Source organism: Pelobates fuscus, chromosome 4 (assembly GCF_036172605.1).
Source record: "Pelobates fuscus isolate aPelFus1 chromosome 4, aPelFus1.pri, whole genome shotgun sequence".
Taxonomy (NCBI): domain Eukaryota; kingdom Metazoa; phylum Chordata; class Amphibia; order Anura; family Pelobatidae; genus Pelobates; species Pelobates fuscus.
The window spans coordinates 92210842-92228522 of NC_086320.1; the positions used below are offsets into that span (position 1 = coordinate 92210842).

The following is a 17681-nucleotide window of genomic DNA, read 5'->3' on the forward strand; positions in this document are numbered from 1 at the left end:
CTAAATATGGTCCCAGCTGACAGTGGGGAACCCCAGTTATCAATTCATACCTTGGTGTCAGTCTTGTGAGCAGGGATTTAACCTTTCTTACCTTAACCCTACTCTTGACAGCTCAGTCAGTCAGTCAGTCTGGGGCCTCTAAATATGGCCCAGCTGACAGAGGGTAGCCCCAGGCATCAATAGACATTTGGGTCTCCTGGTGTGAGCAGGGTTTAATATTGTGTTGCACTGGCAATACAAATAGAGAGCATTTAAATCCCCATACAAAGAGCTGTATGCAGTGCTAACTTTTAGCGCTGCATACAGCTCACCTGTCTGTCTGAGGCAACTAAATATGGTCCCAATCTGACATCAGGTAGGCACCAATCTGCATGTTGGGCTCAAGGTCACCAAAGGAGCTGCTAGCATGGTCAGTGCGCTGTGACCGGATTCCTTTGTAAGTGTTTGCTGTTCTGCACACATTCTACAACTTGTAGTGAAGGGCACACTTCAGGAAGACAACACAAAAGTGCAAGTTATGATTGACATTTGCAGGAGGACTGCATTGCATTTTTTCTGTAGTGTGAGGGCTAGCCAACTCTTGAGGCAGGAGCAAGAGAAAAAAGTGCTTCTCACACAACGTCTACAACAGAATATCAGCAATTAGTGCAACTCACAACTCCACTTTAGATATGCTGAAAAGAATTTAGGAACAATCCATAGTATATCTCCCAATCACTCCATTGGCATTGACGCACGACTGGGGCATGAGGAATGGGCAATAATAGATTAGATAGTGTCAGTTCTTTATACATTTGGGAACGTGATAGAAACTTCGAGTTGCAGTAATGCCAGCTTGAGACAGGTCATCCCTTTGTTAACCCACCATAAACAAGATACATGCCTTCCTGGAACACTGGGAATTTGTTTCTATTTGCACACTCTACACTAAAGTAGCAGCAATGGTCAGGAAGCTGAAAGATCTAATCAATGCTCGCATTGTTCAAACTGATGCAAACTTTCTTGTGTGATCGTAGGCTTATAGGGAAAGAGGAACTCCAATCCAACAGAGCAGAGAGGAGCAGCTGTAGTTTGGGTTGAGGCAGTTTGGGGGGGGGGGGGGCAGAGTGAATCAACAAGCACCCAAAAGGAGGCTATTTATGCCTTAAAAATAGCCAGGGCTTACCTGTGTGAATGTGCTTTATGCCTAGTGAGGACCCTTTTAGCTAGTGGAATGGGAAGAAGAGTGTGCGACCTGCTCTGTGTCTGGTTGCCCAGCAGCTATTTTCATGTTGACTGACCACTGTCCAAAGTAAATGTGTGTTACCTCTTACAGAGAACATTCTGAGTCCTAAATGCTGACAAATGTACCAGCAACTAGCCTTCTTTAAGATCATTCTCTCAAAGTTGGCTTCACTGTGATACTTGAGTATCTGGTAGCTAAAATCTAACTGCCCACTCTTCCTTGAACATGGTTTCAAAATGTATTCTAAAATATAGCAGTTATGAGAAAATTCATATTAAAAGGGACACAATAGGCACCCAGACTATTCATCTTATAGAAGTGGTCAGCGTTCAGAACCCCTGTCTGTTTACCTCTGCAATATAAAACATGATTACATTGCAGAGTTAATGCCACATCTAGTGGCTGTCACAGATTCTGGGTTCCTGGTAGAGTTTTACTCCCGCTATCCAATATTGGACATCCCCATGCTTTGCAAGATGACATCTAACATCTTCTATGTTCCCCATAGGAAAGCATTAGGTCCCACCAACACAGGAGACCTAGCCAGCAGCGAGGGAGCCATGGTGCCAGGAAGAGGTTTAAAAAAAAAAAAGGGGGTGGGGGTTTAACCCTTTAATCGTCCAACGGTGGGTGAGGGACCTACAAAAGTAGGAACAGGGACTCTGTAGTGTTAGTGTTCATTTAAGCCCTTTATTTCATATCTTTGGATATGCTTCTAAAAAGATTTAATAGGTTTGGACAGATTTTTAAAATGATCAAATAGTTTTATTTTATAATATTATGATATTTTTTAATATATTGTTTGATATTTTGAAAAATTAAAAGCTTTAAAAGTTTATCCAATCATATTAAATCATTTGAAAAGCTTATCCAAAATTTTATTTGAGGCTCAAAATTCTTCTGCTGCTGTGGCTCCCTCTGTTTTCATATGCCTTTCATTGTAGAGTGTTCGACCTGCCTGGCTGAGTCTTGCGGTGCGACTACCTCCACAGACACAGTCAGGAGAAACTGAAAGGGCACGGTTTCCCCCCCCCCACATTGGTCACGGATTAACTTTGTTCTTGTCAGGGTGGAAGTGGTGATTGGATGATCAACTGACCACTGACTCTTTGCTTTCATTTTTGGATAAATCCCCCTTTTCCCCCCCCCCCATCTTAAAATGACTCATGCTCCCCATTTTGCATTAATACAAGATAAAAAGAAAACGATTACAATCAATCATTATAAAACAAACAAACAAACATTCTCTCACTTGCTTCTTTTTAATCCAAATATATTTGGCAACTCAGTATTGGCACTTCAAAAATGGCTGAAAGTGCATAGTCATTAGGTCAGGCAAGATTGTAGCCGTTTGTGAAAACACAGGCACCGCTTTCCTGCTTTTTAGACCGTCTGAATTTCTTCCCTAAATTTTTTTTCGATACCGAAATTCTTCCAAATAGAACTGCGGTTAAATTCTGCTATCTCCGATTGTTTTTCCAGATTAAGTGGCTTGGAAGAAAAAAAAAAAAAAAAAAAAATTCCACAATGCTCAAGTCTACAAATATTTCAGATTTTGCTTATATTAAAGCAGTACCTGATGGGCTATTATGCAAATGGATGAGCTGCATTCTCACAGCATTTTGAAACAACCACTAAAGGCATCGAGACCACTTCATCTCAATGAAGTGGTCCGGTTGCAGTAACGCTTTAATTTTGTAGAAACTACAATGTTTCCATTGTAAAAACAGCTCTAGTGAGTGTTTTCTTGACAGTCGCTAGAGTCGCACTCAGTTCTCAATCAAATGCTGCTCCTAGCATTGGATTGGCTGAGAAGCACTGGACTGGCTGAGATCAGAGGGCATGCGGCGATAGAGTAAATTCATGAAAAATACCTTTTACAGGGGGGGGGGGGGTGAAGGGGGGCATAATCTAAACAGCTAGCAGGTCACTATAGTGTTAGGAACACAAGGTTGTATTTCTAAAGCTACAGTGTTTCTTTAACTGGACCCAACTCTGCTATAAAAAGAACAGTGAGTTTTACATGGTAAATCCCTTTTAAACATTCATATACTTTCTAATTCCACATATTTATACAACTAGAGATGGTTTATTGTAAAATCGATCACTGAAAACAGGACACTTGTAGGCTTTGATACATCCTCATGTTGAAACACATCAGTAAAACGTGTTCTGTTATATAAATGTTCCGTTGTACAGAGGTTTTCAATAATTATGTTTACACAGTTGCAAAACACAGATTGAAGCAGACCAATTACATCTGCAATATGGCAAAGTAAATTGCATTTCAAAAATGGTCATCTACATGTTTTCAGAAAAACAACAGACTTTGTTTATTGAATGCTGTTCTCTTTCCCCCTGCTCTCCCACTCCTCATAGTTTTCACTAGTAAAACTATTGACTATAAAGAACTATATAAAAAGCCTGGCTATCACTCAGCATATGTGTCTACCAGGCTTTGCACTTAGTCCTACAGAGAAGATCCTGCATGTAGCCAAACGAGTTTCTACCAGATCTTTTATTGGGGTAATGAAATGAAACTTTTGTGACAGCTATCAATGTCTGCCAAGGACAGCTGGGTATACTGAAGCTTGGGGAGTAATATTTTTTTATGTGACAGCCGTCTAAACCAATTTGTAAAATTAAGGATCAATGAGGGTAGATTTGCATATAATTTAAATTTCATTTCAGATTCACATACCATACTGAAATTACAACTTCTAAAAGTCCTTATGTAATTTATGACACCTTTCTAAAGACCTGAGATACAATCTACAGACAATGGTGATGGTTGTATCCAGACTATAACCTTGATTTATCATTTTGGTTTTACACAAAGCCTAGTGTTTTGGAATAAAATATCAAAACATTTTAAAAAGGAAAAAAACACTATATAAACAATTGGAAAGTATCTAAATATATATTTGGCATAAGCTTGTAGACCTGAAGAGACATTTGAGTCCACTCTGATTAAAAATTATCTATAGCTTTTAAGTACTTTTTTTATAAAGGAGATAAGATCAGTAAGCAAATACAAGAATTCTGCAAAATGGAATGTAGCATGTCTGCTACTTCAAATACCATGAATTTGCAGTCAAAAAATAGCACAATGTTTGTAGACTGAAAAATTATTATTTGTCAAGTGAAAATTACATCGGGAACACATCAGATACTGTAATATTAAAAATTAATTCCAAGTCCCCAATATTATTTTTATGCCATGCACATCACTATTGCATACATATTGTGCATATCAACATTTATGGAAATCCAGATATATTCATTGTTTATTTGAATGATTGTTTATTGAGATTATCTCCTGGTCCATTTTTTATAAGACTTAAAAATAAAAATAAACAGTAATTATTCCTAGATGTTTACCTCCAATATTACACATGCATAAAATTGAAGGTAATCATCTATGAAAAAATATTGTTTTTCATGTTCTTATAATAACAGTCTTTTTAAATGGTTAAAAAGCATGATTATAATACACTATTAAAATAAATTAATTTATATTCTCAGATACATGAAAACATTTAGATAACTAACAATTATTCTCCAATAACAACTAAACCACTGGGCATTATTAAAGAGACACTATAGTAACCAGAACCACTACAGCTTAATGTAGTTGTTCTGGTAAGTATAGCATGTCCCTGCGGGCTTATTGCTGTAAATAAAGCCTTTGCAGAGAAAAGGCAGTGTTTACATTATAGCCTAGAAACAATATTGGGCACTTCTCAGACGGCCAGTAGAGGTGCTTCCTGGGTCAGTGCTTCACAGTGTGCAGCACCGCCATTCAGCGTCTCCATGCCTTTCATGGAAATACTGAATGTTCCACATAGAGATGCATTGAATCAATGCATCTCTGTGAGGTGATACTGATTTCCTAGGGCGGCGTTTGGCACCATCCTGCCTCCTTGGTTGAGATCATCAGAACTGACGATCTCAGCAAATCCAATGTTTTCCTGTAGGCAAGCATTGTGATTGGCTGAGATCATCATTTCTGAGGATGTGAGCCAAAGAAGCAGACAGTGGGGAAGCGCCGGCGGACCTATGCGGCGCTGGAAAAAAAAAAGGTAAGTTTCTTATTATTTGAGAGGTGCATTGGTGGGCCAGGAACCCTACATGCGTTTTTAACACTATAGTCAGGAATACACATTTGTATTTCTGACACTATAGTGTTTCTTTAACTTATTTGCTTACAGTTGTTTTACAGAAATTTTATTTGTTACATATTTTGTTTACATATTTAAGTTGTAACAAGTTTTGTTAACAATAGCATTATGTTCTTCTTGCAATGGTTTCTTGTTTCCTACATTAGCAATTGCAATTTACTTTATTCCTTCCTATACCTGCAATGTGATTCATATTATCATACAGAGCAACTAGTTGTGAGATTGACTGATTTCACAAGCAGGTTTATCCAAACAAAACCATTTTATTAGATTTTTTCGCTCAGTCTGAATGGAAAGAACTTAAAGGAACACTATAGTCACCTAAATTACTTTAGCTAAATAAAGCAGTTTTAGTGTATAGATCATTCAAATTTGCAATTTCACTGCTCAATTCACTGCCATTTAGGTGTTAAATCACTTTGTTTCAGTTTATGCAGCCCTAGCCACACCTCCCCTGGCTATGATTGACAGAGCCTGCATGAAAAAAAAATGGTTTCACTTTCAAACAGATGTAATTTACCTTAAATAATTGTATCTAATCACTAAATTGAACTTTAATCACATACAGGAGGCTCTAGCAAGCTATTAACATAACAGGGGATAAGAAAATCTTAATTAAGCAGAACTTGCAATAAAGAAAGCCTAAAAGGGGCTCTCTTAACAGGAAGTGTTTATGGAAGGCTGTGCAAGTCACATGCAGGGAGGTGTGACTAGGGTTCATAAACAAAGGGATTTAACTCCTAAATGGCAGAGGATTGAGCGGTGAGGCTGCAGGGGCATGTTCTATACATCAAAATTGCTTCATTAAGCTAAAGTTGTTCAGGTGACTATAGTGTCCCTTTAAGATGTCACTTGAAAACACCAATGAAAAGTCTGATTTCTACGAGCATCAAATTGATGAAAAGTGATTGGGATTGATTGAATGTATAGATAGTATGCATTATCTTTTATGAAAAATAATAGAAATAAAAATGTCAAGCTCATGTGCATTTGTCAAGAATATGTTATTTTATTCCCAATAATGGCCACCTATAGTAAAAGTAGCTGCTTGGGTAAAACCAGGCATCTGTGATGTAAACACCATTGAAAATTGGCTGTTATGTTTTGAAAACTGCAATACATAGAAATATATGTGATTCAAGAATTCATCATTTCAAATTAATTATTACTTTAATTGCTTTTGGTAGGAATTTACAGAGATATAACATGTTGATCCTAAAAAAAAATGATACAAAATGCACCTACTAAACCTTACATGCATAGATGTATTGTTGTTTGAATATAGTTCCAACACATACCGCAGAGTCAAAATGAGTGTTCGGGGAAAAAAACCCTGATATAATAAGTTTTAAGATAATTGCAGGTATGCTTACAATCTAAAAAAGTAATGTTGCTATCGAGGCACAAGGTGCAGATAAGAGTGTAGAAAACAAGTACCATTAATGAAAATAGGAGAATTTAGTATGTTGGCTGGATTGCTAATATCAGGGGGACAGAAATTCTGGGATTACTGGAATGCTTTTTTTAAAGAGGGTATGCCACACATTTTCCACAACCGGATAGCTAACTTAAGCATAACCATGGGTTGTGCTGTTTTTGTTGTATGTTTTAATTTTCTAAAGGTTTACATTTTTTTTATTTTTAATATATATCTTTTTTTATTTTTCAAAAGCAACTGCGGATTGGAACACAGTATAAGTACACATTATGTTTCGCAACATTAAGCCATTACTAACAAATGTTAACCATCTGATCATCTTGAAGTGCCCCGTGCTCAACAGCCGACATAACACTAAATACTTAATAAGAATTTTTTTTATTTATATTGCACACAGGAGTATTGCTTTGCTGTTCCATCCTGAATTTTTCCCCAAAATACAAACACATTTCCATGTGAACATAAATCCATGTTTATCCAAGCTCCAGATAAGAACGTTTAATCACTATAGTGTTAAAGTAACTGTTTATCTCCCCAGCCCCACTCAGATCACTTTGAAAAGGTGTTTAATCTTACCTTTTCTCCCCTGCTGCAGCAGTCTCCAAGCTGATGGCCCTGCCACCATTGCTAAGATCAATTTTTATGATTTCAGCCAATCCAGTGCTTTCTCATAGACAAGCATTGGGAGGCTATTGAGCATGAGCGGCAAAATGCTGCACTGTACCAATCAGCATCTCTTCATAGACATGCATTGAATCAATGCATCTGTATGGGTACGTCAGTGCCTCTATGCAGAGAGTGAAGATGCTGATAGTCAGTGATGCACACTGTGCAGAACTGACACAGGGAGCACCTCTAGTGTCCGTCTAAATGGCTGCCACTAGAGATGCAACTAGCCAGCAAAGTTAACACTCCCTTTTCTCTGAAACGTCAGTATTTACAGTGCTAAGGCTGCAGGGACATGCTGTAAACATCAAAACTACTATAGTAAGTTGTAGTGGTTCTGGTGACTATAGTGTCCCTTTAAGTGTAAGAAAGCGCCTATGAGATACCTTGTTATATAAGATGTATATTAATGACATTATAGTTTGTAATTATTATCATTAATAATAATAATAATAATAATAATAATAATACATATTGCAGCTAAATACAATAACAAAAACATTGCAAATATAAAACCCATAACATGAAACCTTATTTTTATTTAGTGGCCAATCACTATAAAATTGGTTAAACTATAACAGCATATTTTATCATTAACCAAAAAAATCCACCAAAATTATTATTTTAATACACGCTGTTAATATCTTTGCCGACTGCATAATGAATGTGATTGAATCATTCATCTTCATACATTGGATGAAAAAACCCTCCTGTGATCTATACATATTCATGAACCTTTTGGTGACAGCTCATGATTTCACTCCATGACAAAATTACTGGATATGAGGGTTATAAATAGAGAAGACAAATGTTCAAAGAAATAATGAGGGTAGAATTTATTTTGCCTGGTGGTGACTGAGAAAGTGTCAAAGTTGGCCCTTGCACAGCCAGCGTCCAGTCTATTAAAGGAAACTGTCAGTATCATGTACAAGTTATTAACAGTTTTTTCAATGTAATATTTTCAAACGAAAACTACTTTTGTGGACCTTTCCTCTTTTCTAGCTCTCAAATTTTTTGAATTTCTGACATCTTTCAGTTAAAAACCAAAATCTAAAGCGTTTAGTACTTTATTGTTACAAAGCGTTGACAATCAGTATTACTCAATGTAGGGCAGTGCATGTGTATTTTATTGGAAATAGAGAATTCAGGCCTCAATTTAATAAGCTTTCCAAATGATGCAATGCTGTTAAAATAAAACACTCCAAATTATTTGTTTACAGAAGTCACCATTCAAGTGTGAGAGAATTTTTGAACTTAAAACATTTGGAAAGTTTTTTTTTTGTTTTTTTAAAGTATTGAATAATTTGGAATGCTTATTAAATTGAGGACATTTAATTGAATTTAGAGCAGTTGTCTACATTGACCGAAAAATAAAGTGGTATTCACTAACACGTTACTTACCAACTATCATTTTGACTAGCTGTACAATGTAAATAAAAGATGTATGCAGGTTAAAAAAATAAAAAAGCAGGGGGGCGGAGCTTGCCTGCCGAGCAAAGCAGACGTGCCTGCTAAGAGCTCCTGAGCCTGAGGCCAAGATTTGGGTGTTAACGCCCGACCACCCAAGCGTACCGGCTGTGGATAGCGATAACCCTAACCAGGGGGTGATGCTGCATCGGGGGATACCCGTTATGAGACCCTCCGTGGCTGACTCGACCACATCGCAGACTGCGGCCTACACGGGTGGGAGCCGAGGAGAGGCGGCCGCTCTCCCGGTTCTCTGGCTGAAGAGGGAGCACTCTTGTATTGCCTCCCCCCCCCCGGACCGGTGGGGGATATCCCGGTCCCTGCCGAGCTGGACGACCGCAGCCCTGGACAAGGCAGAGGTAGCTGTGACACCCTCATGCAGAACACAAGCGGCGACACCCAAGATGGCGGACGCACCTGACTCCGCAACACGAGACCAAGCAGACCGCTCTGACTATGCGGCACACTTGGACGCCATCTTTCAAACATTCTGGCACAAGCTAGAACTGCATATGAGACAGAACACTGCAGCAAGATATGGTGCCCGGTCTTCACAGCACCCACGCGGCGGCAGCAAAGGACCCTTCCATCCATTCTACTCACCTAGAAAGTCCAAGCGAGCCAAAATAAAATGGCGCAGGAGAAGACTCCCTCTCATGCCGGCAGGGAAAAGCAAATGGCGGCGCCCGAAAACGACAATCACCCGGCGCGAAACACAGCCAGCCTCACCTAAGCAACCAACCATAGTGCAATCCGCTGCCAGAACCGGTAGGAGCCGGCGTCCCAACACCAGAGAGACTCATACCGCACGGGTAGGAGATCCAGTGGAGACAGCAACCTATCACTGCCTGAGCAGGCGGACATGGAGGTCCACGAGGCACCCAGACCCGACAGCCGAGATGGGTGAGCCCCTGAGTGGAAAACACAGCACGGAAGACATTCTCGAGGGCATAGGATAAAGGGGTCACTTTAGGACATGAGGCACGAAGCATGGGAAGCGCAGCCTCTCGCAGTGGCATATAATGGTTCCCGCTTTAAGAACTTACCGACACACTTTTCCACAGCTGACTGACGTATTTTACCTACCTAGCCCATCCAAACCTCTGCAGGACTTCCTAACATGTGAAACTCGGATACCGGCAAGCTTCTATTCATATGTTTTGTATACCTAGCCAGATAATTCTAGTATGTTAGCTATTCTATCACACAGTGGCATAAGCCTGAATAACTAGCCTGCAAACTTATCTACTTGTATTACTTTTATTATAGCCTGTCTTAAGCTAAGCCTGTTCCTTACTTTTGCTAGTAATCAGTTTGAATACAATTCTGTGTCCAGCGTTAACAATCAAAAAAAAAATGTGCAAAGTTTTTACACTGAAAATGTTATAGAGTTTTATTACCATGTACTTAACTTGATATACCTAAAAACTCAAACGTGCTGTTTACTTTACCATGACTTAGTATATCATTATTGTTTAACCTATATTACTAAAAATGTATGCATACTTATCGTGCCACAATACTGCTACCATATGTTTATGTAACTTGAGCCTGTTAAAGCTGTTGTGGCGGCACAGGCACTGTTGTACATCCCTGCATACCAAAAATAAAGAATTAAAAAAAAAAAAAAAAAAAAGCAAAACATTAAAATATAATAATCTGTGAACAGGATGACAATTTGTCTGGCTGCAAGGGAAAAACAAGAAAACAAAGTAAACAAAAAAGTAAAAATAGTAAACTGTAGTAAAATGTTAACAACTAAAGAGAAGAAGTACAGGTACATCTGTAGGATACACTAAATCTAAGTAGTACACCTACAGATCCCTTGGAAGAACCGGCTCTTGGCGAAACGTGCGTCGGGACTACTGTAGTGGAGGGTTTGGGAGGCAGACAGGGACGATGCTGCAGCAGTGATTTCCTTATACTAATACAGCCACCCTCTCTACTTTATTTTAATTTGAATGTTAGACGCTTAGTCAAATTCTAACGTCAGACTTTATTCGTATAGCATTAGGAGTTGGGGGTACTTAGTTATTATGGTGATACTGGGCTATAGGAGTGGGGTGATGACGCTGGGCTATTTGGCTCTATTCACAATTTAACCCCTTTATTCCCTAATCACCTGTGCCACTATTTGATTAATATGGCACGTTCTGACTAATATCTCTATTACTTTCTCTCTCTCTCCTTATGCTATTTATTTCTGTGTATATAGCGATTGTGCCTTTCGGTTTTTTTTTTTAAATTGATTATTAAAAGTTACATTTTATTCAATTATGGATTGCTACAAATGTACTAGTAATCTATAGGTGTACTACTTAGAATTAGTGTGTCCTACAGATGTACCTGTACTTCTTCTCTTTAGTTGTTATTCAGTAGGGGTTACCCCCCATTTTCGTTTTAGCAATCTGACACACTCTCTTTATCTTTTTCTTCTTAACAATCATGTAGTAATGTTAAGGCTCAACATTTTTGAGCGAGAGCAAATGGATATTGAGGAAGGCAAGCTGCCTACTACTTGCAGTGGGGGTACTAGAGCTGGCAGGGGCTCTGAACACTCCAGCCATAGCTGGCACCATGTAATACAGAGGAACCATGGGGAACTGAGCTTCAGATCGTTCTATACACTTGGCGACTTGAATTGTAGTACTTTTCATGACTACTTTGTGCAACTTGACACCAGGGGTGAAACCCCTCCAATAAGCAAGAGTAAGCAGAATTTATGAGAAATTAATATTACTAAGGGATGGCATATGGAAGACACAATATAAAAAGGGGACATTGAGAGAGAGAAGAGGGACATTGATTGGAAGAACAATAGGACACTGCTTAACAAAAGGGGCAACAAGAGTGAGAGAAGGGTCACTAAGAGAGAAAGGTGACACTGATAAACAAGGGATGCAATGAGAATGAGACAATGGTGACACTGCTAAAGAAGGGGACAATGAGTATAAGAGAACTTTCCATCAACTTACCAACACACTACACAAATCCACCCCTGCGTTCACACAGAACACTCATAATATTCCATCCCTGCGTTCACACAGAACACTCATAATAATCCACCCCTGCGTTCACACAGAACACTCATAATAATCCACCCCTGCGTTCACACAGAACACTCATAATAATCCACCCCTGCGTTCACACAGAACACTCATAATAATCCACCCCTGCGTTCACACAGAACACTCATAATAATCCACCCCTGCGTTCACACAGAACACTCATAATAATCCATCCCTGCGTTCACACAGAACACATTAAAATCCATCCCTGCGTTCACACAGAACACATTAAAATCCACCCCTGCGTTCACACAGAACACATTAAAATCCATCCCTGCATTCACACAGAACACATTATCCACCCCTGCGTTCACACAGAACACATTAAAATCCACCCCTGCGTTCACACAGAACACATTAAAATCCATCCCTGCGTTCACACAGAACACATTAAAATCCATCCCTGCGTTCACACAGAACACATTAAAATCCACCCCTGCGTTCACACAGAACACATTAAAATCCATCCCTGCATTCACACAGAACACATTATCCACCCCTGCGTTCACACAGAACACTCATTAAAATCCACCCCTGCGTTCACACAGAACACTCATTAAAATCCACCCCTGCATTCACACAGAACACTCATTAAAATCCACCCCTGCGTTCACACAGAACACTCATTAAAATCCACCCCTGCGTTCACACAGAACACATTAAAATCCATCCCTGCGTTCACACAGAACACTCATTAAAATCCACCCCTGCGTTCACACAGAACACATTAAAATCCATCCCTGCGTTCACACAGAACACATTAAAATCCACCCCTGCGTTCACACAGAACACATTAAAATCCACCCCTGCGTTCACACAGAACACATTAAAATCCACCCCTGCGTTCACACAGAACACATTAAAATCCACCCCTGCGTTCACACAGAACACATTAAAATCCACCCATGCGTTCACACAGAACACATTAAAATCCACCCCTGCGTTCACACAGAACACATTAAAATCCACCCCTGCGTTCACACAGAACACATTAAAATCCACCCCTGCGTTCACACAGAACACATTAAAATCCACCCCTGCGTTCACACAGAACACATTAAAATCCACCCCTGCGTTCACACAGAACACATTAAAATCCACCCCTGCGTTCACACAGAACACATTAAAATCCACCCCTGCGTTCACACAGAACACATTAAAATCCACCCCTACACTTCAGAATAAAAACCCATGCATTTACACAAACTTACACTCCGCATATATAAAAAAAAAAAAAAAGGAAAGAAAATGTTGTTTACGTGCGTTTTCAGGTAGTGACTAAATGTTATATCCGGCTAGTACCTTAGGACTTTAAATGTGAAAATATAATACACTGAAAGTATGGTTACAGCAAAAATACGTTTCACTTTAACATCACGATACAACTCCAACACAATGTGCTGCTAGGCAATTAACTAATGAATGGAAAACACATGGATTTATTCACTAAATATTAATATGGTCAAGGTTTTGCCTTGACGTGGCAGGTGGGATTCCATCTATTGGCCATTGGAGTAACTAAAAAACCTCCATTTGTTTAAATATACATAGGGATTTGGGAAGAGCGCAGGTAACCTGTTTTTCTTTGTTTTTTACGGTATGTATTGTGGCTGTTGTGTACTATGGTCATTGCTGCCGCCCAAGAGTAATGGGAGTTTGAGCGCAGGACTTGTTTTTGTGTATAAATATTAATATGTATTAACAACTGATTTGGAAAATGTAGCCCATAATTGACGAGTCTGAAATAAAAATTCAAACTCAGCTAATTTGAAATCTTTTTCCAACTCGGTTTAATCCAGATTTTAAAAGTTTACTGCTAACTCAATTCTCGTTGCCTGACACAACTTTTTAGCGTACTGGGTATTGGGAAACGTGGTTCAGAGAAACTGTTATATCTTAGAACATGCTGGTTAGAATATGTTCTACATAATACATTATAAAAACTCCACTCCTTCAGTGTCTTGGACAATACACATAGCCATATACTGTGAGTGATGAATCAATAAATATTTTACATATTTCCAACATTTTGCAACAGAGGCCATTAGAGAAGGTCATGCGCATTTATTATATACAAACTGTAGAAAACAAAATAAATGATACAAAAACTGATTTTGTAGATACATATATATGTATATATGTAGATACATGGAGATTTGGAAGCAGTCACTTAGATCCAAATGGAGACAAAATGTACTAGCCAACCATAATTGCTAAATTATATATATTATATATAAAAAGTGATAGGCAACGTCTACCTGTTATGGACTGTGCTTGCCATAATGATCAACCAGCATGTGGCAAATACTAGCTTCAGCCCAATGAGCAAGTTTTATGCTCTAGCAACTGGCAAACCATGGGTGATATATTTCTATGCAAATTGCTTTTTTCTAGATGAGTTGACATTGATTATAAATTAGGAGTAAAACAATAAAATAAAACTTCTCAGCAAGCATGGCATTTTGCCTGACTCATAATTGTTGGGCCTCGCTTTATTTGTGAGTTTGGGGTCTTTATTTGTGCACTGTGTTCTAAGATAATTTGATGCTAAGCAGGCACAGTAGGTACTCCTATTATTTTTATAATTTTAAAGCTCATTCCAGCTGAAGTCTTTGAGCCCCTCGAAAGCTACATCCTTAGAAAGAGAAGACAGAGTTTTCCTGTTAGCACAGTGAGATTCACAAGATTCTGCCTGTCTGAACTGTTTAGAGCATCCACATATTAAATGCTAAATAAAATTTCAAATTAGCATCACATTGGCATCAATAACACATAGACAATTAGCCTGCGATACAAGAAAATTATATTCAAACACTTAGAAATGTGTTAATCAAATATTAACCACATGTATACAAAATTACTCAGTTGCTAGAAAAAAAAAACAGTTGGGTTAACAAAATAATAAACAAGTATAGTGCAAACATGACAATAAACATATAAGAGTGTTAAAATAAGAAGCAGGGGGCTGAGGGGGTGAAATGACAGAGAGTTACATCTAAATTGCAAAAGTGGACAGGGTTTGAAATGCAAGCAGACAGCACAGTCATGTGTCTGCAAGTGATTCTACACTATTGTTAAGTCACCTGTGATCTTTTTTGCTATTGTAGGTCTAGCAGGCAAATGGATTGCTGGTGTGCAAATTATGAACACATCTCCATTTAAGTGGTTGTATTTCATACATTAGTTTGGAGACAAAAACACCTTACAACATACCTTGGGGAACTGGTATATTCCTGGAAAGTATCAATATAAACAACCAACCTAGTCAGAATGCAATTCTATCTTGGTATACAAAAAACCCCAACAACTTTGTTGTCAATTTGATATAAATTAATGTCATTTCTTTTGAACTTTGGGATTACATACTGATAAGTGATAACAATAAACAGATGTGACAGCATGCATGCTTAGAGTGTGTATTCCTGTCTGCATAAACTCCTGCAATTACAAATAAAAACAAACCAACAACCAAAATCAATTCAGGATAAACCACAAAAAGTGTGTGTGTGTGTGTGTGTGTGTACACACAAATATGTTCAAGAGAGAAAAAGTATAGTGATGCATTATATATAAATAAACTGTGTATATCTCTCTATATAGACATATACACAGTGTTTATACACACACACACACACACACACACACACACTGACTGCACACCTGTTGGGACCCCAGCCAGTGGCCATTGTGTGTAAGATTGATGGTGTGACAGGTGTTTGAGATGGAGAGCATATGAGTTGTAGATTGTTGAGATGTAGGGATGTGTGTGAGGTAGAGGGTGTGTGGTGGATGGTGTGAGGTGAAGGGTGTTTGTGGTGGAGGGAGTGTAAAGTATAGGGTATGTGGTGCAAGGTGGAGGGTGTGAGGTTTGTGGTGGAAAGTGTGTGAGATGTGTGGGGTGGAGGGTGTGTATATATGTGAGGTGAGGTGGTGGGTGTGAGGAAGGGTGTGTGTGGTGGTGATATTGAGGTGTATGAGTGGTGTGTGTACTGAAGGATATTAGGGTGGGTGTATATTTCAGTTGTGTAGTGTGTGTGAGTTGTGTAGTGTGTGTGTTGTGTAGTGTATTTACCTCCATATCTGTCCGAGCTGCAGGATGTGGATGAGTGACTGCATGGTCCAGATGCAGAAGGAGCAGGAGGCGGTCCTGCGGGCGCTCGCCCTGCCGTTGCCGGGGGTGGTGGCCGTGGCACTGGTGGCATTGGTCTTGCCGCTGCTGGCCGTGGAAGCCTGTCTCTGCGGGGTGCTCGCCCTCCCCTCCGCCCCTGCCACCACCACCACCACCGCGGAGCCCGCCTTGCCCTCCCCCGGCGGCGCGGAGCCCGGGGCGCTGCTCTCGGTGCTGAAATCGTGCACGAACCACCTGAAGCTGAACAGCTGCACGGAGAGCGAGCCCAGCACCGCGAAGAACAGGGTGAGCCCGAACCACCAGCGCTGGCCCCGCACGTAGTAATCCACCGACAGCCACACATCGCTGCCCACATCGGCCAGGTACACGGCGGCGGCGGCCACGACCCACAGGCAGTCCCACACCGAGTACCGCTCCCGCCGCCGCCGCTCCGGCTGCTGCTGTGTGCCCGGGCACGGCTCGGCTGCCCTCTCACCCCCACTGCAGCAACACCGAGAGCCGCCCCCGGCACCGGGCTGCGAGCCGCCCGCCAGCCCCTGCACCGAGCCCGAGTGCTCCGAGTTCTGCAGCGGGGTGAAGGCAACGTCGCTCTTCTTCATCTTCAGCATCCCGTCCGACTTGGCAGCCATGATGGCTCGCCGCCCGGGGAGGGGAATCAGTGACCGAGCGGAGTGCGGGCTGCACGGAATGGAGGCAGGAGACACACACTATCCCTCCTCTATCTGACAGCTCCTGCCCGAATCCTCCGCCTCCTCCCCCCCGGCTGCCCCCCGAATCCTCCTCCTCGGCTGATGGATGCGGGCTGGCTGTAGCGCCGCCTGCCGGGGGGACCGGGACACGCTCAGCCTGGACCACGGTGCAGCCCTGCCCGCCCTCCCTGCGCTCCACCGGCGGCAGCGGGGTGGGGGGAGATGGATGACCTCATCCCTGGCCCCCCCTTGTCTCCCAGTGACAGGGAGGAGGGGGCTGCTAGCACAGGGCGGAGAGTGAGGTGAACCGAGGATAGCGGGACACACAAAGGAAGGATGCCGAGACAATGCCACCCCCTCCCTCTGCCATTCATAATAATAAATAGTGGGCCGGCCCCCCACGCCCTGACTGACTGCAATACAGCCCGGCACTCACACAGTTAATGCATGATGTCATGGCGATAAGGAATCACCTCCGGTGAGACACAGCATCTCCTCCACTGGCAGCACAATGCAGTGAGTGCCATGACCTAGTACCTGGATTATAGCCATCTGTGCTGACAGTGACTGCAGTGTGTGCAGTGAGGGGGTCACAGGGTGTGTGCAGTGTGTGTATTGAGGGGATCACAGGGTGTGTGCAGTGAGAGGGTCACAGGGTGTGTGTAGTGCCTGCAGTGTGTGCAGTGAGGGGGTCACAGGGTGTGTGTAGTGACTTCAGTGTGTGCAGTGAGGGGGTCACAATGTGTGTGTAGTGACTGCAGTTTGTGCAGTGAAAGGTTGCTATGTGGTGTGCAGTAAAAGGGGATGGTTACTGGTGA

General features: G+C 41.0%; 1 protein-coding gene across 1 annotated transcript in view; it reads right to left on the reverse strand.

The window, feature by feature from the left end:
• The window catches only part of XKR4 (XK related 4), a 263494-nt gene extending 246691 nt beyond the window's left edge, over nt 1–16803 (reverse strand). The window contains exon 1 of the mRNA XM_063451386.1: nt 16118–16803. Coding sequence (XP_063307456.1) covers nt 16118–16803 — 686 coding nt within the window. The remainder of the gene's footprint in view (nt 1–16117) is intronic.
• Nucleotides 16804–17681: the final 878 nt, after the last annotated feature.